The sequence below is a fragment of the Melopsittacus undulatus genome, chromosome 1, assembly GCF_012275295.1.
Source record: "Melopsittacus undulatus isolate bMelUnd1 chromosome 1, bMelUnd1.mat.Z, whole genome shotgun sequence".
NCBI classification, from domain to species: Eukaryota; Metazoa; Chordata; class Aves; order Psittaciformes; family Psittaculidae; genus Melopsittacus; species Melopsittacus undulatus.
In genome coordinates, this window is record NC_047527.1 from 120,037,703 (window position 1) to 120,064,998 (window position 27,296).

General features: G+C 39.5%; 1 protein-coding gene across 1 annotated transcript in view; it reads left to right on the plus strand.

Annotated features, from left to right (window-relative positions):
- Positions 1–10,661: 10,661 nt before the first annotated feature.
- ZNF804B (zinc finger protein 804B) overlaps positions 10,662–27,296 on the plus strand; it is a 229,780-nt gene continuing 213,145 nt past the window's right edge. Inside the window, exon 1 of the mRNA XM_034067063.1 lies at positions 10,662–10,988. Coding sequence (XP_033922954.1) covers positions 10,662–10,988 — 327 coding nt within the window. The remainder of the gene's footprint in view (positions 10,989–27,296) is intronic.

The window sequence follows — 27,296 nt, forward strand, 5'->3', positions numbered from 1 at the left end:
ATAGCTCTCTGCAGTCAGTTTTACTTTAGACTACTAGCAATCCTGTATGAGGAAGGGTGTGCCACATGAAAGCCTTTACAGGCAAAAATTGATTTGACTGAAAATTGCTTCATTCAAAATCACAGGTTGAAAAGATTTTTATCCTTAAATGTAGCTTCCTACCCCTAGCTGCATACCATGGTCCCCATGCACAAGACTCCTGTTGGAGTTCTGGCTTTGTGGGGTGGTGGAACGCAAACCACAGCATTTTAACTGGCATGTACCCTCTCTGTATTTCTGAAAGCTGAAAGCTTCTTCCTTACCTGGATTCAGGACATTTCCAGCAACTGCTTGTGGCTTTGGGCTGCTCCTACGTCATCCACACACATACATGCTTTCTTAACACAGCAGCAACTTCCAAGGCTACACAAACTTGTTAGTCATCTAATGTACACCCATATATCCACAGCTGCCCCCACAGTCATGGGAGTCTGGAGCAGAGAAACTCCTGTCCACATTCCTTCCTGCAATTCCTTCTACATTACTGGTGGCGTAGCCCATTTATGCAACATGCCGGTCAACTGAACTGACTGAAATCCAGTTTTTGCTCCTGAAGTGGCACTCAACAGCCAGCTTCCTTAATACTCATTTCTTTAGCTCTGTGTGAAAACAAAAGGGTGTCAGCACAGGAATCTGTTACTTAATGTTGAATTGCATGCTAGCTGCAGAGCTACTTCCCTACAGGAACTCCAGTCTTGCAATATGTTATATATATGTATACATGTAAATTGTTAAGTATAAAAATGTTATATGTAAATGTACATATATAAATGTACATACATGAACAATCATGCCCAAAAGAGTAGTTCAAAGCAAAGGGGGAAATGTATGTGTGTGGAATTAGACACTTAAAAAATATCAAAGATAGCAGCTTAGTTCTTCAATTCCTTGCAATTCAACAAGACATACAGAATGATAGAATGTAGAAACTACTGATCATAGAAGTTAATAGTGATACTGTAATACCTTGTATATTCTGTATGAAGCCCTTTTGCATAAGGCTTTTATTAGTTTATTATTTTTCTATTAGTTTAGATTAGCACTAGAATGGTGAAATGTAAACTGCCAATATATCCTGCTGGTTTCATGCTGTGTAACCATTTCCAAATCATAATTTAAATAGCTGCACACCTTTGCCTGTGACAAATGCTGAAAAGGTGCTAATGACTGGATCTCGACCTCAATTGACCCATTTTTATTATCTACATCCAAAAAGGTTCAGTCAATACTGGGGCAAAAAGAACCTAACCCAACTTTGATGATAAAATAGGAATTAATTTCCATGTTATCTTCTACCACTCTTCTTTAAAGTCAATTTCCCTAAAATCAGTTTGTTGTATTAATAAATCCTTAGTGCATTTTGCATAACCTTCATAAAATGCTAATATGTTTTCAGGAGAATCGTATGGCTCATTCAAAAACAAAAATATCGCCCATCTGTATGAGTTTAACAAAATATTCCCTTCCATTTTTACCTCAAGTTCAATGCCTCTTGCACTTTTAATTAAAAAAATAACAAACCAAACAACAACCAACATTACCATTTCAAATATTACTTAATCTAACACTCTGCATATGAAATATGTTTTCTCTTATAGAAGTTAGATTCTACCATGGGGCATTAAAACACAGCACACAGTTTCTTGTCTTGAATTAATTAATGCTTAAGCTCTGGGTTTGCATAAATTATATATAAAACCATACATCACCAAATCTTGGGAGTGTTAATTTTCTGGAATTTATATGGAGGTCAATGAATGTTCTAACATTTCTGTCTGCCTGAGAGAAGGATCAGGCCATCAGTCTGGAAAAACATCTCTCACTGCACTTTGTGTCATATTTTGTATTTTAACTCCAGGTTTACATATGTGTTTATATTATACTTTGCTCTCAAAATCCGAAGGTGAAAAGAGAAATGCATTGGTGAGCATCACAGGAGGAAAGTCAAAAATATTGTTTTCTCTCATTTAGCTAAAAAGGCAATGGTTTTGGTACTATTCAGCAGTCTTTGGCTTGCTTCCCCCTTATAATTGTATCTGTTTCTTATTGTTAAAGAATCCTCATCCAAGCTAGTCTATTATTTCTGGAATTTGTAGAAAGGTTAGTGAGTCTCTAGAGTTGTGAATACTTTTTTCTGGCTGACATTTATTGATCTCATTACCTTCATGTTCATATTTCAAAAACTTTTTTTTACGTTTTGTTACCATTTCAAAGATGACAGAAATGCTGCAGTGCTCACTGTATTAGAACTGTATGTAATTAAAATTTGTACTCTGTGTTTCATCAGAAATTCACTGTCAAAACCTAAGCATGTGTTGTTTACAAATTAGACTGTTATAATTAGAACACAAAACAACTGCAAAAATAGAGACTGAATTTATATTTGAAACAAACATCTATCTTATTTCTGCACAGAAGAGTGAGTTGCTAGTGTACCATACTGTGGATGAAATCAGACGAAATCTACACCTGTGCAGATGCCAGTAAACCCATGAACCACTTAAGTACATTTTAGGAGATAAGATGGGGGAGATAGGAGTTTTGTAATTCATGTGCTAGGTTTTTATTTGAGAGTGAATTTCAACTTTGATTTTACTGTTTATTTCCTTTCTCTGTTATTAATCATCACTGAAGTGTAGGTGATTACATTATTATCAATTTTCTTAGAGGTAAAAGGTAATTTTGCAATGATCTGAATGGAATTTACAGAATGTTTGAAATGTTTCAACCTATTAAGAAACAAAACTAGGCCATAATACCTTCCAAAAACTCTTTGTACTCTTCTCTGTTTCAGAGACAGCATGTAGGTGTCAGTCTTAAAAAGAACTTCAGCTTCATAGATGCCTAATAATATGAAGGACCCCATGTTCAGTAAACATCTGAATTCCAGAGGATACCAGCTGACAAATGCTGCTGTCAGTTTGAAATTTCTCCTGTGCCTCTTGTATCTTTCTTTGCAAAATCTTTTTAAAGGTTGTCTGTCAAAGTCTTAACATGGACAGATGATGAAATGCTGGCAACAGGATACATACAGAACTAACAGGGTGGTCTGTGGTAGTGCATAATAGATAGTTCCATAGAAAAAGAGGATCTGAGATATATAGCTTAGGTTATACTTGGTGGTTTAATGGGTGTGAACATCTCAGACACAAGTTCTGCACTGTTTTGCTGAAGATTGCTAAATCACCTCCTTACTATTGAGTTTCCTAAAAAAAAATACAATAAATTGTCACTATGCTGAAGTGGGGAAAAACAGCATAGGAAACAACTTGGTATAGGTGTTGACATTTTAAACATTTAAATATGTATTTCTATATTATTCCATTAATATATGGACAGCAGACATATTCATACATACATAAAACACTGCAGATGTTATACATAATGTATATATTTATATAATATGTATATAAAAATGCATTTTATTGCTGGTACTTCAGCAGACTTTACATTTGTTTATTTCTTCTCAAGCAACAAAAAAAACTTGCTTTATTCTTGTAATTTTTTATCTGGAGGGGCTTAGTGAACTATACTAAATGGCCCTAGTCATACAGAAACTATCTGCAGCTACTTGTCACTTCCTTCTTATGACCAGAATGTATAGAGTTCCCAGGTCAGTGATCTTTATCTGACTTGTGTGACATCTCAAGAATTCCCTCTCAACCCTCTTTTTTTTCCCAAGCTGAATTCTCCTTCACTTTGTAAAAAGGAAGGTGACTCCTCCTCATATATGTGCTAAGAGTCTATAGGTACCTTATGGCAATGGTAGTACAAGACAAAAAAGGCAATACTAACTTGCCAAGCTGAAATTGTCTATGAAAGTCATTGTAGGTATAGTGTGTATTATCACACACCAAGTGCAAGCATGTAAGTATGTTCCTTGAGCCAATATAAGATAAACTACCATTGCAGATAATACCAAGAGAAATGATAAGCCTTACTCTGCCAATGGAAAAACATACACAATGGAAATTGCTTTCATCATTCCTCTGCAATGGGAACCCTCTCCTGTCCTTCGGCTGTCTAATTATGGTTGATCTTGGAGCATTGCTTGAAAGAAAACAGCGTGAGTAGGAAAATGGATTGACAGCTGTGGTTATGATGGTTATTGAAATTAATGTATCTTTGGCTGAAACACAGCCTCTCTGGCTATCTATGGATATCATGGCTACCTACGAACAGCTTAAGCAGTATTTTCCTTCTCTTTACATTCTTTTAAAGTAATTTTAATATAGATTTCCTCCAGTTAATATCCAGTTCTGGTTCCTAATAATAAAATGCAATAACTTTACTCACCCTTGAGATATTAAGGCCACTAGCACATACAGTACTAACCCTAGGAGATCAACTCGATGAACATCAATGAGCAATGAAAAACTTGAATCACCCATCCTGTGGATGTACAGCAAGCAATTAAAGTTTTGGTGGAATTTTGTAGTGAAGAAAATGTAAGAAAAGTAAAAGGCTTGAAATGCAAACCATATTCTTCCTTTAGAAAGAAATTGATACATTAAATATTTATGCAAACATAATAAATTGGCAAGTGTATGAAAACAGTGCTACACCTTCATCTCTTTCATATATCATCTTCCTGAAAAGAAGGATTTGCTTCTAAACCAGAATTTGAGCTCTGCTATGTAATTTTCATATCAGTCACTACTTGCCATTGTTCTTTCTATGTCCATTCTAAAGAGTATAGATAACAAGAAGAAAACAATGAATATGTTTTCTGAATAGAAAATGGAAGATATCTTTACATCATTGGACACATACTCTCGAAATGCTGAGCTTTTCTTCGTGCAAGATTAAAGACCTATTTCTGTTACTGACATATTAATTTAAATGAATGGCATGTTCAGCAACCTTCTGAAAATAGATTTCTTGCATAGGGGATCTTCATTAGATCTCTTCATTAGGGACTGTAGTGACAGGACAAGGGGCAAAGGGTTCACACTTAAACAGGGGAAGTTTAGGTTAGATATAAGGAAGTTCTTTACTGGTGATGCACTGGAATGGGCTGCCCAATGAAGCTGTGAATACTTCATCCCTGGCAGTGTTCAAGGCTGGGTTGGATGGAGCCTTGGCTGACATGGTTTAGTGTATGATGTCTCTTCCCATGGCAGGGGGGGCTTGAACTAGATGATCTTAAAGTCCTTTCCAACACTAACTATTCTATGATTCTATATTTTTAACTGATTATGAAATCACCAGTCTTTCCCAATATCACTTAGCAATACCTAGCATTTTGCTTTATGACTGTGGTTACACTATTGAATAGTTCTCACAATAACTCTGAAGGAAACATTACGTTCTCTTTTTTTTAGCGATAGAGAAAGCAAGGCTGAGAGGTCGCTGAATATCACATAAGACATATATCAAAGAAAAGTTAGAGTAAGGATAAATTATTTGAATGAGATTCTTGTCCAACTATAGGACTTAAAACCAGTGGTGCGTGAGGCTATGAGAAAAGTAGGCCATGATTTACCACTCTTCACTGATGTATACACATGCACTCTGGTCTGGTAGTCATGAAGACTGCTGTATTTGCTGGCTACACAATTAATTGAATGCTTTATACTATAAGGTGATTATTCAGCACTTTGGCATACCCCAAAACTCCATCCAAAGTAAAATGGTGTCATTGATTCTGCATGGACTAGAGAGTAGAATAACTTAGCCATCGATGCTTCAAGTGTATAAACCTTGACAGATCCAAGTTTTGGGTAACAGAAGGCTGCTTACATAAGTGATTCACTAGAGAAATTTAACTACTATTTAGATAAAAAGAGGCCACCTGGGATTAAAAATGTTAGGATAAGCAGTATTATGCTTGCTTCAAATGAAATAAAACAGGGAAGAACTAAAATATTCTACATTAATTAATGAAATAAAAACAAAATGAAGGAAGCTACTCCTACTACTTCAGGAAAAAATGCAGTTGGTGTATTTTAAGATTAAGGAAAACAAGAACTGAGGTTTGAAGTTGCTGTTTCACTGAAAGTAAAGCATAGAAGCTTTACACAGACCTGCTCACCTTGTCTTTTTACATTCTGCAGGGACTCTAAGTAAGAATAAAGCTTTACAAAATTTTCCCCAAAATACATGCTGCACCGAGAAAAACAAATCAAACATTGAGGCTAAAACTTATTCATTCATATGATCTACAGAAATGTAGACTATTCCTAATATATGGTTCTAATTTACAAAGAATTAAGACTTTTCCAGGTTATTATTTAATGTCTTCAGGTAGAATAATAAGACATCTAATAGTATGTTCCAGGCTTCTGCAAGAATTTGTTACCATGTGTGAACACAACATTTGGAAGTTTCTGGAGAAACTCTGATTCTGCTGGCCTCAAAACCTGTCACCAGTTTAAGTGGGGCAGGAGTTCATTCACTTTTCATGTTAACTCTGAGGAATTAGCTGTAGTTTTGGGCCACAGGAATGAAAAGAAGTTAGAGGTTGGGTGGATGGGTTACAGGAGGAACTGAGAGTGGATGAAGTTTAAGCAGTTATAATCCAAAGATCTCCATATATCACCAAGACTTCATGTACAGCTTTAAAATCTCCTTTATGTCTCAAGATGGCATATACTGTAAAGCTACACTAAAACATTTCTGTTATATGTCAGGAACCTCACTTTGGGTTTTTATGACTGAATTGTCTTGTCAGGATTTCACTCTTGTTGATCTCACTCATTCAGTACTGTGAGGAAGACTGGTTGTAAAAGTCAGCTTGTAAAAATCACATCAGTACTAGAGTATGTTCTTACTGCAGCGCTCACTTAGGTTCTTCTGCATTGGAAAACATCTCATGTTAAACTAACTCACTTGAGAATAATCAGACTGTGAAGCAGTATTCAAGCTGTGTGTCTACACACCCTCTGCTCTTGTTTGATTGCTAAAGTAATACGTGTAGAGGTGTAGTGCCAGAAGATTCTTTGCACTCTTTGAATTTTCTCATATCTAGAGGCATGGGGAAGGATGTCCTTGCTCTTTCTGAGCATATCAAGGGGATTGTGGGAAACATTTTAGGATTGGGGACTTTGAGGGGATCTAGTCCATATTCACACTGAGAAACAGTAAGGTTAGCAGCCCATGAATCATGCTAACTGTAGATTTTGCCTATAGAGCACAGAATACCAGGATAAGGGACTCTGCAAGTGGAACTCATATTAGGATCAATACTTGAATTACAATTTAAATAAAATTCACAGTGTAGAAAATGTTTTAAGGGTATGTCTAAACTGTAGTAATACTGCAAAGAAGCATATGAATTAGCTCAACCATTAAATGTAATGTGACTGCATTAATATGGTTCTCTGCTGCCTGATCTTCAGAGTATATTTATATCACAACTAGCAGCTTCAGAACTAGCCTGGGTATTTCAATTTGACACTACATTGTGCAATAAGGACAATCCCTATAAAGAATAATTAGAAAATGCTACAGACTTTTTTGGGGGGCAATAAATCATAAGTAATCTTTAGTAATTGTAAAAAATTGTGTAAACTGAGAGCATAGATGAACTGGAGAACATTTTATTATTCTAATAATCATCTCTAAGTGACAGCTGACCTGCTTCTCCACTTCCTTGCATCTTGAAAAGTCACTAAGACTTCTGCAAAGAAAGCATAATGTTCTGAAAGACAGTATTTTACTGTCTTGGTCAGGTGAAAATTATGAGTTCTAAGGTAGTGAAGGACTGGACCCAGATGAAACTACAAACTGTTAAAGCTCATATTTTCACATGACCTGTAATGAAGGAGAAGAAGGTGCAGTATCTCTGGAGATTTGGAGGAATGTTCAGGGAGTGCTATAATTAATGTCTAATTGTTCCATTTGACAACTCTTCATCCCATTTTCTCAGGCTTGTGTCTTACAGATTGTTTATAAATTAGATTGGTGGTCATAGTAACTATTCCCTTGAATTTGCAAAGTGAAGTGAGCCTAAAATGACTTCTACTTTTCACAGCAGGGTCAATTGAGCACATCATCCTTCTCAGCAGGATAAAATGAATACTGTACAGTCCACTCTGAGGCAAATAATTTCCCTTCCAAACAATCTTAGTAAATGAACTGTGGAAGACTCTCACAGTTTAAGGAGGAAAGTATTGTCCATTAGGCTATAGTGGAGCTCGTGCAAAGCTTCAGGTTGTGCAGAACCTCTCTGCAGGTGAGACAGACTGCCCAGTCTGTCCGTGTAGCTCTGACAGGTGAACATGCATCTCCACTGCATGTATGTGGTGTGGGTCTTCTGTACACTCTCCCTCACCTTCTAATAGAGCATCATTAGCTCCATGAAGCAAAGGATTTACCATGTCTCTTCAAATACAAAAGGAACTGGACCTCTGTGCAAGTTGCTGAGATGGGGCGTAAATTCTCTTTCTGTCTGAGAAACAAGAAGTACATCATAGAGAAGGAAAGTCTCAGAAAGCATTGCCAGAAAAAAAGAAGGTGCTTGTCTTTACTTACAGAAATGCATATTCAGTGCAGAGTCAGAAAGTCAAGCTGCAGACCCAAAGTCAAAGTGAAATGAATACTTTTATCTTTATCAGCATTGCATGGGAGTTATTTCAGAAAGAATGAGTAGTTAACAAAACAGATACATTATATGACAAGAAGAATAAATTTCAAGTCAATTACACAAATGTGACTTCCAGGAGGAAATAATCATAAAAGCTCATTTTTGTCATTGAATTAACATGTGTAATGAGTGTAATTTCTCAAAAGTCACTTTCCAATGTAAATTTTTACTTTGGGAAAGTCCTCCCAGTTTGTCTTGCAGGCACCTTATTGCTCCTGGGCCCCAAAGCTTGGTTTGTACTGATTCATGGGACTGTTTAATCTGTGATTCATGACACCCTTTAGTAAGGAGTCCCACAGTTCAACCACACATTATGCAGAGAGCCAAGTTCTTTTATTTTGCACCTTGGTTTTACCAGCTTAATTTGACCCCCACCCCACAGTTCTTTACATTGCAAAACAGTGTATTATGGTTAATATAAGGATGTTTTTAGTGTGTTACTTCCAGCTTTGCTTATTCCAAGTTCAGATGCTTTTTTTTTCTTTACATTATGTATTTATTAATAAAATACCTAATAGATTCGTTCAGTTTTACACATGTACATATACAGAATTATAATCAAATTTTATACTGCATCTTGAACACTATACTAAGACTGTACAACATTATTCTACATACACAGCCATTAAAATGACATTTGTTTTGTCATGACCTTTTTATCTATACAGTTTGGTGGCTCGCGTGAGATTTTATTTATGTTAGGTTCATAGAATGCTAGCTCTTGAGAGGCTAAAATTAGAATGAGTGTGGCTTATCAGTTTCATTCACTAAGTATCTTAAAACAAGCTTTTACAGGATTAAATGAATAATCTGAAATAATTCTTATCTACACTTTAAAGTAATCTACTTCGAAGAAATGCATGATCTGCAGGGGGCTACTAAAGCCGTGTGTTTTATTGATTTATTTTTATCGACTTAGTAAGTAGCAGAGCACAGACAATACTTGCGCTGACGAAAAGAAGCCGAGTAGTGCCCGGGCAAGTCCAAGGTGCATCGCGCCGGTCTCTTGCAGAAAGAAGAGGGAAAAGAGCAACCTGTTTCAGCTATTTAGTGGTGGGAGAGTGTCACACCTACGATTCTGTGTAAATCATTTAGGTCGTAAATGACACCACACACCTAAAATCACAAGCTTTCACGGGGGACGATGGAGACGAGCTCAACCACAGGCCGGGGGGTGTCCGGGCAGCCATCCCCTCGCTTCTGGGCGACTTTGCGCTTGCAGCCAGGAACGAGAAAAGGAGCAGCACCGCTTCCCGTTAACCCGGCCTGCGGCTGGCAGCAGAGAGACGGTGCCCGCTCTCGTCCCCGGCACGGTACCAGGAGGGTGTTCCCCGTCTGGCTTCGTGCCCGTGAGGGCGGAGAACTGCCATAGCTGCAGCCAGGGAGCAACCTGCGCGACAGCGGTGGGACGGGCGAGGGGATGCGGGACAACGGGGGAAGCGCAGCCAGAGGCACGCAGAGCAGGGACGTTACATCCCTGCCATCGAAGGCGGGAAAGTTGGGTGAAGAGAAGGCGGGCGGCCAGCGCGCCCAGCTCCCTTCCTCCCCTCCCCGGCCCGCACAGCCCGGATCTGCCGGCCCGCAGCCCGCTCCCCTCCCCGCAGCGGCGAGAGCCGGCGTCCCGTTCCCCCCCGCCCGCCAGCCAGCCCTACCCCTCCTCCGCCCCCCTCGCACCACGCACCGCCCCCCCTTCCTCCTCTATCCCCCCCCGCCGCGGAGGTGAGGCGAGGCGCGGCGGCGCCGGCTGCAGCCGCGGCACGGGAGGGCCAGGGCGGCGAGTGCTGTGCGCGGCGGGCAGCTGCATCCACCAGCCAAACCGCCGGAGGGAAGAGCCATGGGGAGCTGTCGCCACCCCAGCCGCCGTGGAGAAACTCCCCTCCAGATGCCGGCAGCCGGTGGCCTGGTCTGAGGAAGAGGAGGAGAGAGGGAAGGGGCCATAGTAGCGGCGGGCTGTGCAAGTTGAGCTCTGCCCTTCTTCTCGGGCCCGTCTCCTCCCCGCGGACCAGCATGCGGACTGGCCTCCGCGCTCACTCAGATGTGCTCTGGCAGCCGCCGCTGCTGCTGCCGCCTTCAGTGCATCCCGCTGCTGGCAGCGCTAACCCGGCCGCTGGATGAGACGGGAGGGGGGAGATCGCTGCTGCGGTTCCGCCCGCTCCTTCATGCGGGCTTCTCTGGCGGGGGTCGCACCGCCGCCGCCGCCGAGGAGGAGGAGCCGGCCTGCCTTCCCCCCCTGTCGCCCGCCCGGGGGGCCCGCATGGCGTGCTACCTGGTCATCAGCTCCCGGCACCTCAGCAACGGGCACTACCGCGGCATCAAAGGCGTCTTCAGGGGACCGCTCTGCAAGAAGGGCGCTCGCTCGCCGGTAACTGCCACCTCCTCGCTCCCTCCCTCACTTGCCCCCCGCACGGTAGGAGCGGGGCCGGGGGTGCCCACGCGCGGCGCGGAGAGGCGCGGAGCGGCCCGCTGAGGGCGGCGTTCGCCCGCAGGCGCCGTGTCGGTGCCGGGGCGCGGGGCGGAGGGTGCTGGCGCTGCCTCGACCGGCAGCGCGGAAAAGTTTGTGGGTCGGCGGCTGCCTATGTGGAGCCGAGGGGCCGGACGGTGGCTCTGCACGGAGGGGCAGGGGTGCCGCTCGCTGCGGGTCTCGGCGGAGAGCGGCTCGGGTTCCTGCCGATGAAAGGTGAATTCCCGACGCTTTGCAGGGAAGTTGGAGGCTGCCGGGGGGGAAGGCGCGGTGTCGGCTCCAGGTGTCGCGGTTTAGTACCTTGTCCAAGGTTTTGACGCTGCGGAGAAGGGGGAGAGATCGACCTTCTGGTTTCGTCTCCAGAATAACCCGAACTTGCGAGTTTGGTTGCGGTGTGTCGTGAGCTGTCGAGACCAACATCTAGATAGAACACGCATGAAGTTTGTGGGGGTCCCGCTGAGACCAGTCTCCTTCCGAGATACGGTAGAGGGTCTCTGTGAGCCGCTAAAGGCGTTTCGTAGGAGAGAGTGAGGGTCTCGGGCCAGGGCGGGGGGAAGCGCTTGCGGAGGTAGCCTCCCGTCCCTTCCGTCCGTCGATGGGGTAGCAGTGCCGCAAGCGCGTCCGTAGCCACGACTGAATGTCCCATGTCAATATGCCGGTTCTCAACGTGTGAAATACTGAGAACGGACCTGCCATCCGCCGTTCTGGCCTTGTGCCTCCATCCCGCTGGTGGGACTTTCACCTGCTCCGGCAGTGCCTGGCTGTGCCCTGAAACACACCTGCTCCCTAAACACCTTTTGGAAACTGCTTGTGATGATAAAGTTTTTGCTTTCCCTTTCTTGACTTTCGATGACGGAAAGTGCCAAGTATTTCATTATGTTTCCAGAATCACTTCTGTGTTACACACCAGCACTCTGGTACAGCATCTACAGGTTCCTTCCCTTGTACTTAGGTATCTCTCCTGTGCAATATGTCGTTGCCTTAGGTATCATCAATCAGACGTTGGCTGAGCTGTGTTTGTGTTCTTTGACCCGTGGAGCTGACCCACTTTACAGTGTAGAACCTCCCAAAATACAGGAGGTGTCAGCTGAGATTTCTGTACAAAATTATAGAGATAGAAAGTAAAAGACCTCAAAGTTCTGAAGTGGAAAGTAGCTGGATTGTAAGTAGTTTGCATTATAGTAGAACTTTAACAGCTGATGTTCAAGTCAAGAAGCATCAGAAGATATTACCCTCCAAATATTGTTATGTTCCAAATCCGTCACTTTCTAACTTCTTTCCCTTTCTTTTTGCCTACTTAGTGAGCATGCGCATCACTCCTCTCAGTCCAAGTAATTAATGAGATAAATGTAATTGTTGAACTCCATTAACAAATCATCATAACTCTGCCACCAGCTGGGAGTAATTTTTGTTTGAATGCAAAATATTGGAGAAAAAAAACCCCAACAAATAATCGTATTGATGTTTTTATTGCTTAAAGGTGTGTAATGTTTCTTTTTTTCTTCTTTTTTTTTCTTCCTTTAAATTGAAGCATCTAAGTCTGAAGCCACCTGTCTAGGGTTTAGTAGAAAAGGGAAAAAATTACCAAGTTGAAAATAACCTCATGTCTCTTTTACTCATTTTTTAGTGGAAATGTTTTTTTCATGTGGGCTTTCCAGAGTTTAAAACAAGTATCAAGAACACTTTGTATTGCTTTTCACTAAGATAGAACTTATTTCCAAGATTCGCATGACCAAGAGTTGGGATGTTTTAGATGGTCTGGGACCATTTCTATAGACAGGTCTGAATTTCAGCAATCCTTAGCTTTCAGTCTGAATTCTTGAGGGAAAGCTTTCACTTCTCCACATAAATTTCTTCTTTTTTTTGTTTCCTTTTTGCCTTTTTTTAGTGGCCACTCTTTGAAGCTAGACAGGCTTTTGAGATGATAGGCCAAGCCCTGTGGAGAGGGCATAGTGGGTAGCTTATACGAATAAAGGTACATGATAAATTAATGCTTTATGAATGTTGGTTAGTTGTAGCTCTAGAACTCTCTTACTTTCATGTGTTTGATAATTAGCATTTCCTACTGGTTTATATATGCTGTTTTTATGTTTTCACACAGAAGTCCAAATTTTAGGAAAAAAAATAAGGGAGGTTTAGTTGGCAAAGTAGATAATGGTTTGCTATTAAATACGGAAATCAGTGGTTCTCTAGAGTAATCTGCATGTGCAACTTACAACTTTCCAGACCATATCCTTGTTGCTCATCAGTGTGTACAAAGCTGGGAACAGTGAATAGCAAACACCACCTGGATGCATTTTTGCATTATGGATGTGGGAATCATGTGTATGGAAGCTTAGTATTGACTGAGGCAGTAAAATTGTTTTAAGGATAAAAAAAAGGTCACAAAACACAAAAGAAACCCTTCCAAGTCTTTGTATTTTCAGTAACCTATAAGATAAACTTGGGACCACTTCTTATACTTAAGAAGGAAGTCTTAAGCAAATGGTATTTATTTGTATCCCCTGTCCTGTGCTTGTGCATTGATTTAATACCTCCTGATTATAACTTTGAAAGATACAGGTTATGTCTTGCAGTCATTTTTTAAAATGCTGAACTTGGAAGCATCCTTGAAGATTTGAATTTATAGCCTGTACCATTAAACAATCTTTTATTTGTATACTACGAGCTGTTCTATGCATGAGTCTACATAGTCTTTAGCAGATAACATGTACCTTTCTATATTTAAAGTGTTCTTTATTAACAGACCATGAAATGTCAGTAGACCTAAGGTTATGCTTTAAGAAATGAGAACAGTGGTGAATATTTTTAAATACCTTTATCAAATTTCATGGTTATATGAACAAGGGTTTTTCAGTCTGGATGTTTCTGTAGTATTTATTTAGCATACTTTGCTATTATTGTGCCAGACACAATTCTGGTCCTTCTTCATGGTGTGCAGAGAGACCGTTAGCTGTAGCAGTACTAGGAAGAACAAGAGATGGATGACTACAAAGGTAACACACTTCATTTGTGCCTGTGAATGTGCAACTGACAGCATTGTCATAAAATCCTTTTAAAATTCTACCTTTCCTTTGCCCACTTTCGTATGTTGGAAAAGGGACTAGCTGGGGATGTGCTGAAGCTGGGATCTGAAGTTGGTGGTAATGAATTCAGAGAGCGGAATCAGAAGCAGTTGCCAGTAAACTATGTATCAATGAAATTGTGATAAACTTGCAAGGGGAAGGAAATGCTGAGTTAGAGCATGGTGCTGATGTTACTGAAGGTTATGGACAGTAAGCCGGAGGAGGAAGCTGCTTATTTTAGAGACCTGATTCTATGCTTTCAGGTGTTGTTTTTTGGCCTTTTTTTTTTTTTAAATATCTGAAAGTTGTGTTCTTGTATGTATTATGAACAAGTTTTCTGCCTCTGAAAATTTCTGTTTAATGAAATGCATTATGATACAGAGATACTGCGTATACTTCAGACTGATTGTGTTGTCTACAGGATTTTGGAGTCCTAAATAGATTACGTTGATCAGCATACTGGTTTTAGTTTTTGCAGTCATGATAGATATGCTGTAATAGTGACTTGCAGCCAAACCTACTCAGAGGTTTACTGCCACACCTCTGTGGCCTAGCAAAGCTGGTACTGAAGAGAACCTGGTTACCAGACTTTTGAAGAAAATCCTTCAGGATGCAGCAGAAAATGGTACTGGGAATTCAGCAGATGGCCCCCTTGCTTCTGAATAATTTCTGAGCCCAGGATGTTATTAGGGTGCTCTTTCTGCTGGTGGCTTTTTAAGATTAGATATAAACAAAGTCTCGTTTACTACTTGGTATTTAAAGATTCCTTTGTGTTTTGAAGGAAATAGAAGGCTCAGAAGACCCGTGCCATAGCCAGGTTCTGACTCGGCTAATTATTTTTCTTCCGTTGTTCCCTGCAGTTTCAGCTGAATACAGTATTTTTCACATATTTTCTAAGCTGTTCTCTAATAAGGCTGTCAAGCAGCTGCTTCATTGTACTTATTGCTTGCCTAAGTTCTTTGGGGTTAGTGGAGTGGGAAATGCTTCTCTGTTACACAGAGCTACCTTTGGAAAAGCACAGCTTTCACCCCAGGTCCAGAGGCTCCAGTAGTTCTAATTAAGTACATTGTAGGTACTTGAAAATAATGACTGTTTAGTTGATACTGAGCTGCAAGCATGCAGTTCCAGCACTGAGGACTCAGTAGCACCTTGTTATTCTCTGTAGCAGATAACAACACTAGGCACTTAGAAACTTCTTAGAAAATTTAAGTGTGTTTGAGGACTGAGGGACTGTAAATAGAGAACAGGAGGGCCATGGCATGAGCAGGTATCTCTGTCTGCCTAAGCCCAATGGGGAGATGCTGGCACAACCATGTCTCCAACAGAGAATGCCAGTTTTGTGTTTGCCACCAGTGAGATGTGCCAAGCACAGTTGTCAGAAGTAATTTAAAGGTTAGATATAGTGGATGTGTACCATGGGAAATGTGGTCTAGGTGGCAGCAGGTTAAAAGTATGACCCAGTGCATATCTGGGCTGTTAGCTGGAAGGCCAAATACCTCATGAGTTTCTGATCATAAATAAGTCATCCCTCAGCACTGTGGCTGTACACAACAGCACTGAGAGTGGAGAGGGAGGGAGGGTATATGCTCTAGAATTGCTCTTTTCTTAATAGAGAAAATGCACAAGAAGTAAAATTTCAATTAAGAAATATAGTATAAAGGGACCAGTAATGAACCAGTGGCTCCAATAAATGATCTGGTTTGGGTAGTTTCTATGAAAGGAAAGGGCAGGGGGAAAACCAACTGTACTAACTAAATAATATAGAAAGAAAAAGAGGGAAATACTGGAGAGAAAACAAAAAGTGGTACTTTCACTTTTCTGTGCCAGAAGTGTCTCTGGCAGCTGCCTCTAGCAGAAGTGGCCACCTGCCAGGGGGATCCTGTGCTCTGCTGAAGGCATGGAGCTGGCTTACACAAGGTACCTGCCTTACAAAAAAACTAAGGGAAGGCACTCCTCCTTAACTGTTTCTAATCTCATTGATTCACAGCACTTCATGTCTCAGAGTGGGCTATGTTTCCTACCAAGCCTAATGCCTTCACTGGGCTGAAGAATATGAGCATTCCCACAGCCCAAAACCAACCTTAGAATGACCTTATTTCCTAATTTTGTGTCTTCTATTCTTGTGTTTTTCTGTGCATTTCTGCAACATGTGAGAGATGGAAAGAACTTTCAGAAGATACAAATGTGTTTTTAGCCACATGTAGCCTTGGTGTTCATCCCTTGTATTAAACTTGGGTTTGTGGTATATATCTCTTTTGAGCATATTTTGTTTCTAATTTAGTCTGTGGATAGCACTTTGTATGTAGCATTGCAATTAAATTTAATCATCTTCAACCAATTTCTGCTAGGGCTGTTTCCTTCATCCACAATTAGCAGTAATGTTAAACAGGTGCTTTATGTTTGACAGTGCTTTTCCAACATTCTAATATTTTTAGTACCCCCTCAATTGAGTTCTTAAAATCAGATGAATTTTCCTCTTCTTTTGCATGTGGCAATGCTTGTTTGTCCATTATTTCCAGAGTTATTGCTGTTACATCCATTTGCATCCTCGCTTTCAGTTGATACGCATTTTACTCACCCAGAGCATAGCAGTTTAGGGTTTTTTTTTTATTCTGCACTGTGTACAAGTTTGTAAATTGATGTAGAGATCTAGTGTTTGTGAACAGGTGGTCCCTTGGATAGTGGGTTGAGCTGTTAACCAGGCTTTAGCATTAAGGGCTGTTCCTCTGCCTGTTCCTGTCCTGCTTCCTGGACTCCTGCCCACATGTGCTGTCCATGGTAAGCACTCACCTGACTGTGCTGGGGAGGATGCTCGGACTCTTTCCTCTGGCTAAATGAACATTTTGTTTTGACCACTTAATGACTAAATAAAGTGTGTAACTGCCTGTATGCAAATACTTTCATTTGAGATTAGATTTCTTGTGTAAAAACTGTGCTCAAATGAATCTTATATTCTGAATCTCCTTATTAACTGCAAAAGGTCACTAAATGGAGAAGGAAATCCTTTAAAGGCTGGTCATTTTTTTTCCTACTTGGATTTCCCTGATGGACTGTATACAGCCTTTGGCTGCAAGGCTTGGGGCCTTTTTTTTCTCATTTTGGAGGGGGGACAACATTTAACACAAATAACCAAATCTTTTTATTATATTTCAACTGATTATTTTAGAAGGCTTAATTCATCATTACCTGAAAATGTAATTTTTCCCACTTGTGTAGGAAATCTGTGGGGTGTATTAAGAAGAGTGTGGAAAAATATTCCCACTTTTCTGTGGAAAAAAATTAGAAATTTGAGATCCTTTTATCTGCCTCCTGAAATACTGTTATTTAATAATGCCACCGTAGTACACCGCAAGAGATTTAGTTTTACTGCTTTATATGTCTATCCACCTGTATACGCCTGCCTTCTTATATGGACATAACTTCCATGATGCCCTCAAGGTCTTTTCTCTGGAACACAGTGCATCATATTTGTTACAACATGCAGCAGAAGCTGCAATCCTTCTTTTAGTGTTGAAAATTTAGTATCTTACTGTGCAAGTTTTTACACCCACAACAGTAAAAAAAAAAGAAACATCACAGTTCAGAGATTATTTATTTAAAAGGTCAAATCAAATTAATTACAGGGCTGAGACAATGTCATAAAAATGTACAGATACATACATGGGCCTGCAGGAACCAGAATTCCTGACTTAACTTTCAGTACCATTAAAATCCAGTTTGTCCCTCCAGTGAATTCACTGGGGAAAAGTCATTTTACCAACATGTATGCATGCAGAAGTCCATACATGCAAACATTTCTGAATATCTGTAAGAAGATCCTTTAAAGGAGCTTTTTAGTAGTCACATCAACAGTTGCAAACCCTGCTTTTTTTCAAGATTCAACCAGCTCTGCTGTTACCCTTTGAACCTTCAAAACTCTGAATGAACAGTATTAAAATAGCTTGATTTATGATGATAAGCTGCATAGGTGATAACAGAGGCAGATACTGTGATACTAGAGCTAGAAAACCAGAGTTGACTCCTACATTTCTGTATTTTACATGGGAATGTATCACTCCTTGTCTTGTATAATCAACTACCATGCACGAGTAACAAGATTTATCATGGGGTATGTACACATGCCTGAAAATGCTGTTTGCTGCTCAGAATGTATTGTTCTGTACCCAGTTGTAAGACACTCTAATGGCAGCTTTTTGGTGTTTGTTTAATTTTTTTTTATACTAGACTAAATTTATGTGCATACTGGATAAGATGTAAACATTATCATCAAAATTTTGTCCCAGTTTCATAGTTATGCATAATGATAATTGGCAAGCTCGTTCAAGTAAAGAAACAGAACTATTGCTGGGAGATTGCATGCAGCTCTGAAACAATTCATACATTAATCAACTGTAGTTGATATCAATTTTTCAATTGATGTTTTCCCTGGAACATGTTCTAAAACAGATTTAGTGCATTCGTGTCAACAGAAATATTCTATCTATATTCTGCTCAGACTGAACTGGAGAGATGTATTTGATGTTGTTGAGAAAATTCTCAGTTGTAATCGGCTGTAAATCTGCAGCCTGCATTTCCAGCTTAGATTGTAACATGTTAGGAAGGCTTGTGAAACTTGACTGGAAAGTGTGAGGACAGATCTTCCTAAAATACACCCTTTGATGGTGAAATATTTGGTAGATAGAATTTTTGGGCTGAAATTACAAATGAAATCTGTATGAACACTATGATCAGAGGATCTGTTAGAAATGCAAGTTCTTACAATTATTAAGCTATTGTATGTATTTTTTTCTTTTCAAAGAAAAGTTTTCATATACAGATTTTTATAATTTTTAGTAATTTTTTGTGGATTACCTAAGTGATTGGTACAAATTATTTTTCTATATTAATCATTTATTTGTGCTATTCATTGCATCTCCAGTGGAAGTAAGACTGAGTGTGACTGCTGATTTTTTTGCAGGGGGTGGGGGGTGTCTAAGAAGGAGCAGAAGGTGGATATTCATGCCAGCCCAGGTTGGACACTGGAAAGCTGGGTTCAAGTCGTGATATTTTGAGCCCATTCTTGTGCCCTTTTCTGTGATTACAAGAAACTTCTGGTCATGCATTACAGCTTGACAGGGAAAGAATCTACAGTGATTCTTGCATCAACTGCTTTGTGAATATTGTGGTCCAAATGCTGGCTGAGGTGGGTAATCAGTGAACTGAATAGTAATAACGATTTCTCTATGTGGGAAAGGCAGTGCTTACTTCCAGATGCTGCTCTGGCTGCTCCACTGTGCTGGAAGGCATTACAGTATAGAAACAGAATATTCAGGATGGCCACAACCCACATGGCTACAGGTCTGTGCTAAACAGCAGCCGAGAGGCGTTCCTGTCATCTCAGCCCAGGGAGTGGCTGCCTGGTCTGATGAGCACCAGATCAGAAATTGTCACATAGCTATGAAAAACTTGTTCAGAAAATAAAAAAACGTGGTCATGTAGTCCCCCATAGAGCAGAAGTAAAAATCTCACAATATGGTGTGAATGCAAGTAGTTTGTGTGCACTGAATTATGAATACACATACCGTGAATGTCACTGAATACATGTGCAGCTTCTCCTAGCTGTCTGAATGCTTAACTGCAGTCCTTATAAAGCTATATATGTGCTCTTCGTTAGGGAAGTCTAAGGTTATTATGTTACACTGAACAGACTCTAGCATTTCCCTTCATCAGTGTTTCAGTATCTACTTACTTGACTTCTAAGAAAAGATAGCAGAACGTATGTGAGAAAATAGTGGGTGAAATGAAGAAAGATTACGTTGGTATTTTATGCAAAGATTTCAAATTTTCATTGGAATGATAAATACATGTTTGGCTATTTGGTGTAGCAGAGGCAATGTAGGAAGGCTGAACAATGCTGGAGACAGTGATTTACTCACAAAATAAAGAGCACTTTAAAAAAATTCTGTTTCTGGGACCAAGTGATAAATTTTTGTGGTTACTAATAATCAACAAAAAAAATCACAGATGTGTGCTCTTTGCAGACATTGTGCTCATATTCTATAAACCAAAAATGACATTGAAATAACTGTTGAATATGTAAACTTGTTGGTTTTATATTTTATTCATCTCTTCTGCTGAAGACCTGTTTATCACCAGTGTATTGTATACCATGGGGAACAGTGGTTTTTTATTGGATATATACTGGATATGTACAATATACATGTTTCATTGCTTAGCATTATAATAAGCATATTTTAGAACTTAAGCTTCAGAAAATACAGATGCAACATTCTAGTTGTTTGTCTCAGAAGTTAACCCTCCCCTCAACATAAACAAAAAATGGTCTCTAAATTTATTCCCTAGAGGACATGGCTTATTTGAAAATGATAACACTTGGTGGAAAAAGATACACCTTTCATTTCAGCTAGGTTAATAAATCTGTGCAGCACAGGTTTAGAGCTCTCTTGTTATTGGGGAGCAAGATTCCATTCTGCGAAGTTTAAAAAGAAGAGTACTGACAGCGTTGGGCTTTTCATTATGTAAAGCAGATGTGATGGCTGAAATAGAGGATTATATCCATATGCCATGTTATGACTTCTAATGGGGAAAGGAAAATAGAGCAAACAAATTTGTGTTGTTTTGTGGTGGAAGGTTTTTAAAAATTATTTATTTGAATATTCTGGGTTTTTTTAGTGTTTTGTTTGGGTTTTCTGTTCGTTTTTTGTTGTTGTTTTTGGTTTTTGTTTTGTTTTTTTTTGTCAGCTGCCTGCTAGTCTGGGTACTATTCGTGATATTACTTCACCTTAAATAATCACTAATGTTGTAGGTGATTAAATTTGATACTTGCGGGTTGTGGAATCAGTCTTTTAAATATTATATACATTTGCATACATGACAGCTTTCATTGGTAGAGATCATTATGAGAAGGAGTTAAGAAATTGTTCTCCTTGGAAGGCATTTAAACAAGTTTACAGAATGACTTAACAGGGCCTGCATAATCTTCACAGTCAATAAAATCCAAGGCAGAGAAATGTGCTTAAAATTCACAGCAAAAATATTTTGATTCCGCTGTCTATTCTTGAAGACTCACTCTTTAAGCTATAGCAAATGTGGCTTAATAAGTATGTACAGTTTGAAGATTTCCAGTAGAAAAACAGTTTTCAAGGCTTTTATTAAATCTGGAGTTCATCTGTAAAATTAAGGACTTTGAATGCCTTTTTCCTCTACACAAATACGGTTGCTTATACCAAGCTTTTGTCAAAATATCTCTAATTGCAGTAATATTGTCTTCCTGATGCTCAGACTAGCACAATCTGAAAAATAAAATTATGATTAAAGAACTTTAAATACATATTTTTAGAAACTATTTCAACTACTATGATTTATCATTGTACCAACCAATAATATAACCTTAGATAATTCCAAAAAAATCCCAAACTCACCAACGCTCCCGACCATCCCAACCCATGCCCCCAAACATAACAAAATCAGAGTTAGCAGATGAGATCAGCATGAATGTGATGAATCACTGGCAGCCTTTTCCACTGTCCACTCAGGTAACGTTCAGATATTGACCTCCCACTTGCCTGGGAACTGTTATAGAAATCTTAATTGCCTTCCTGATTGCTTCTTAAGAATAATAACTGATTAAGTAATTGTAGCACCTTACGCTCCTTACAATAAAAGGAATGGCTGCTCACATTATATGTTATAAAAGAAACTGTTTTATTTCTATCATTGTTATGTATTTACTTAGCTGTGTTTATACTTCTAACCCCTGGCTAATAAGAATGGCGACTATGGGCAATAGGCAGCCTTAAAAAGATTGATGCTTTTGATTACAGCATGCTATAGGATAAATTGTCAGGTCCAAATCTCTTACAGAGTTAAAAAGGATATGTGGTAGCTGAAGAAACATAGAGGTGTTAATTTTCCACTTGATGGTACTAATATATTTTGATAAGATCTGCATATTAAGAATGAGCCCTCAAGTACAGTGATTTAGTACTGCAATTGTACACTGCACTTCACTGTGAGTGTAACAATAAAAATGTGAATCCTTGCCTCTGCTCTGAAGGACAGTGAACAAAGACATGGAGGCATTACAGTTGGAAGGCATGGAGAGGACTTGGTTTTCAGAGGTGACTGAAAAGAAGAAAGGAAGTGGGATAGTGAATGTGAGCAGGGAGGTTAGTTGTGAAGTAAATGATTTTGCTACAGAAAGAGCTGAGTCTCAGATCCTCAAAGGCTATGTATGTATGTATGTATGTATGAGTAAGCAACACCAGGAAATGTGCCAGGCACTGGAGCTTAATCAGCTAAACTATTAAATTGTGAGCATTGTTTCTAGTATCCTTATGGTGTCGACCAAGTAACATTGTCCCAAACTTTTCTTGGAGAGGGTTAGGAATGAGGATAGGGCAGGTACCATTACCAGAATGTGGTTTCCGTTCCAGGAGAGTTTAATAGCACTGACAGGGGCTGCTTGGTAACGGCAGGTAAAAGGCTCCCTTCTTATCAGGCTTTGAAATCTCTCCTCTATATGGAACTCCATCTGCTAGGAACATTGCCCATTCAGTATTGTTCCCTGAACTATTAACTAGGCATTGAGAGAATGGTGGGTGCTGTAAGTCAAAATTGTGCTGGGGAACATTGTAAAAAAAAAACCCATGATGCTGACATTTGTGTACTAGTGCTTGAGCCCATGTCCTGGCTCTGTTTAGTTACTAAAATGAGTATAACCTGGGCTCCTGCCAATTAAGGTAGGACTGTATCTTGGAGTGTGCTGGGACATCCAGAGATTGGATGAGAGTAGTCATGCAGCAGCAGCTGGATCTCCTGACAGCAGTCTAGTAGGTGGATCAGATGGAGCAGCTGAATTTCCACACAAATACCATTACAAATCTATCTCAGGCTCCTGACAGAAGTCTCAGTAAATCTAAAATGCTTATTCTCACTGAATGAGAGAAAGCTCAGCTTCACCACTTGGGCAACAAACTTCAAAGATAAAGAGCAGGTGAGATGATATTGGTGAATTATAATGAGCTTCTTGGAGTGCTTTCTGTATTCCTTCAAGCATCCTTAAAATTCACAGGGTGTAGAAGTGCCCAGTGACTGTCTGTTCAGGGCAGGACTTCAGCTTGTGTAAATCAATGTATTTAATTGATTGTATTATCCAAGGCTAATTTATTCCAGTGTTGATCTGGCCCTCAGATTTTATTTTGATTTTATTTAGTATGTAACCTGGCCAAAGTTAGTGAAAACTAGTTGGTATGATTGCCAGGTTGAGGCATCATTGTAATTCAGTCACAGAATTTCAATTGGAAGGGAAATACAACTATGTTCCAAAGATGAAACCTTGTATATCTTTATTGGACTTCATACAGTGACTGTCTTTTCTGTACTACTGAAACACAAACAGTGCTGATTAATTATAAACCATGCTGCTATAGCATATATAGTCATACAGTAAGTATAACACCTTTCTTGTTATGGAGCACCTCTTTGATTTGCTTCCCTGAGAGCACACAGCTTGACTCAGAGCTTGTTTCCACATTCTTTATCCTCGTAGCAGATAGATGTTCATTAAGAAGGACAATTCTGGGGTTAGTCACTGTGGGATGGTGTTATACTATACATTTTAGATGCTCACCATAGTAACATCAATGCCACTTGCTTTCAGGATCCATATTGCTGATCGGAATAAATCAGCTCTAAGTAAAAGACACATATAAAATACTTTTTATTTTTCCAGCAGAAAAAAAGCTCAACAGCAGTCAATCCCAGACTTTTGCTGGATTAGAAATGCAGAGCAGTATGTTTTTGAAATGTGAATTAGTGATCAGACTTAATACCCCAATATTATTTAATATTAATCACTAACCTAGTATTATCTTAATATCTGAATATTAAGCTAATATCCTATTCTCTGCTGTTACAATTTTTGTGCATAAGTGAATGAATGACTAGGTCGGTTAACACCATCTGTTGACATGGTGAAGTGATTAGTTTCCTGTGGAGGACAAGTATCAATTTTTGGCTTTCTTTTGAAATCTAATGCACAATATTTTAAGAATATAGGGTGGATTTTCTGGGTTTGTATGTTTATCTGCTCCGTTAGAGATTTCTGATTGTTCCGTTTCCTCTTAGAGTACAGTATTGCTATGTTGGTAATTTCCTCTAACATAAAATGTACCAGAAACTTGCCAACAGTCATTAGCTGTTAGGCTGCTTGAGGAGGAAGCTAGCTCTTTAATGACTTCAGTGAGACCCTGCCCTTGAATGAAATAGGAGGGCTGGCATTTATTTCTACATAAGATATTTTAACTTCACAAGAGCAGAGAGTCACTGCTGTTTTGGTTCTGCAGGTCAGTGGATAGCAGGCGTGCTGTGGGGATCTGAGCAACTGCAGGCCACTGAATGTTGGGAAACGTTTGAGCTTGGTGAAGCTTTGCTGGACAGAAATGGTTACATTTGGGTTGTCTTATTCCTTCATGTTTTTGATGCTACCATTAGGCAAGTGAGAGATGGAGGTATCTTGCTTTGTTGTCTGGAGCTAGTAAATATTTCCATTGTTATACGTGATCTGATGAGTTTGGAAAATTATTACTGAAAAATAATTCTTGAAAAAATTATATTTATGGGAATAACAGAGGTTTTGTGAGGCTGCTTCAGTTTCTCTAACTGAGGTGGATATATATAATTCTCTGGTCCTTCTCTCGGTACTTCTGCTAGCAGTGCCACGCTTATGTGCACTGTGATACCTACTATAGTAGTCTCTGCTCTCTCTGTCCAAAAGTTCAGGAGGAAACTTGCCCAAGAACATAGAAGATGGAACTGTGAAGGGCTGGGTTACTCATCCTGCCTTTCTGAGATGGGCTTGGAGTTCATGGTTCTGCAGGCTGGGTGTGGTATGGAGAACTATCTTGGGAAGGTGAAAGGGGAAAAAAGGAGGCAGCTAAATATGGGAAACCCCACATTTTTTCAGTTGGGTTTTGTTGTCATCCTGGTAACAAGCTACAAAAAAGGTAATCATCCATGGCCAAAGGTCTCCAGGGTGACAGTAGATCTAAAATAATTGACACAAAGAAGTAAAACCTTTGGAAAACAGAATTGTGACAACTGTGTGTGATGCTATTCTTGCTTTGATGGTTAACAAAGTAGTCTACAACGGCAGGTGGAAATGGACTCATCTCTCTCGCTGTCACTGGATTAATCCCACTGCTAAAGCAGTTGAAACACATACAGCTTCTGTAACACAGGTTGCAGAGGATTGTAGTTAATTTCTGTGTAGTTACTCTGTATGTATGCATGGGTTACAGGGAATGTACTGGAAGAAGGGTTGGTTTTTAGTGTGTAGATAAGTGAACTGCCCCCTTGCATGACTGTAATTCCAGTGTTTTTATTAGTGTGTGTAAACTATAAACTATTGCTTTGTTAGCACACTGAGTGTATTTATCACAAACTAAGAGTCTGAGAAAATGCTGCTTTTGTCAGGAAAAATGAAGTTTCCCTCTTCAGGTGTGCTGAGAATGATTTTGTGTAAAGGAATGAATGAATCAATAGCTTTTTCAGTTGCAGGAGCACAACTTTTCATGACAGGTATGTCCCTAGGAAGCATAGTTTTTAGGCAGGCGTGTGCAATAATTTATGTCTGAGCCATTTGTTAATATTGGCAAAGCGTCACAGGTGCTCTGAGTGCTATGGCAGGCTGGGGAGAAGAATGCAGCAGCAAGTTGATGCTTCATCCCTGCATGGAGTGCTGGCATTTGTACACAGCAAGAGGCTGGAAAGGTACATTATTTTCCTTTGTAACTAGCACAGGAATTAATCTGTGTTTCTCATGGTAGTTTCAAGGAGTTTTACTGGGCTTAGTGTTTGTGACTTTCAACAAAATCTCTCATAAAAATGTTTGTAGAAAATCCTGTCTTCCATGCAATTACTCTGCCATATGCAGTGGCACATCTTACTCATTCTTTGAACATCTTATGCTCCCAGGGGGATTTAAGAATAAATACTACCAGAGAGTACAAAATTAACATATCAAATTAATTTTATGTTACATACACACAGAGAGATGGATAATGTCAGTTCAGGGCTTGATCCTGCATATGGTGAAGTTGAGTTATGTTTGGTGTTATTTTGGTTTATGATTGGCACATAAAGGTCTTGATTTTTTTTCTATTAATGTGAAACCCCATGTTATTAAATAAGCACAGGCACAGTGTCTTTAAAAAAAGGCAAATAAAGAATACATTAGGTTCATTTTTAAGGAACATAGTACCAAATTTCTATCAAGTTTTTTTTTTGTTTTCCACAAAGAACAAATACATTCGCAGCCCTCTAATTATTTTCTGAAGTAGAAAGGTTACTTTTAGATCATTGTATCATCTGCATTAGAAAGTGGTAATTGGGGATTACTGACAGTTTCTGTCAGGTTTGGCTTGGCAGCAAACAAGGTTAACATAAGTGGCCATATAGCTGAGTTTATTTTAAATGATCTTTAAGGTTGAGATGTTAAAGTTGAAATGTTTTTAAAGTGAGCTAAGTGCTGCTTGTGTTGGAATGTGATCTGATATATAATTAGGTTTGTCCTACGGAAAGGTTAGACGTTTTAATCCAATGATCTGAATAAGCAGCTGAAATGTGTATTTTAAAGTTTAGAAATGTGCAGAAATTACTATAAGCTGGTTTTAAAGATTTATGTGCATGTGATGGTGTGGGCATGGAAGATACTGGATATTGTAGTTGATGTAAGTACATACTGTGGGTTGTAGGGCTGCTTAAGAATGTGGATTTGAACACCTGGTATAATTGTGTATTAAAAATAAATATGTAGAGAACTCTATTAGGGAGAAGGACTGTATGTGAGACTTAGGCTACCCAATATTATCCATTATAGTGCTTTTAAAGATTGTCAGACATTTTGTTAATATTTTGTCAATTTTCAAATCTGAATAAACTTAACACATTGTGGAGACTGGTTAATTTATTTTGGAGATTTTGTGACAATAATTGACTGTTTCTTTTTCCCCTTAATAAAGATATTTTTTGCAACTAGGTTTTTTTGTTTGCTTGTTTGTTTGTTCTCTCAAAAGGAGAAAAGATAAAAATCATGTCAGTGTTCGATCAAAATTTAGACTGGCATCTTTTGGCTGTTTTGGAA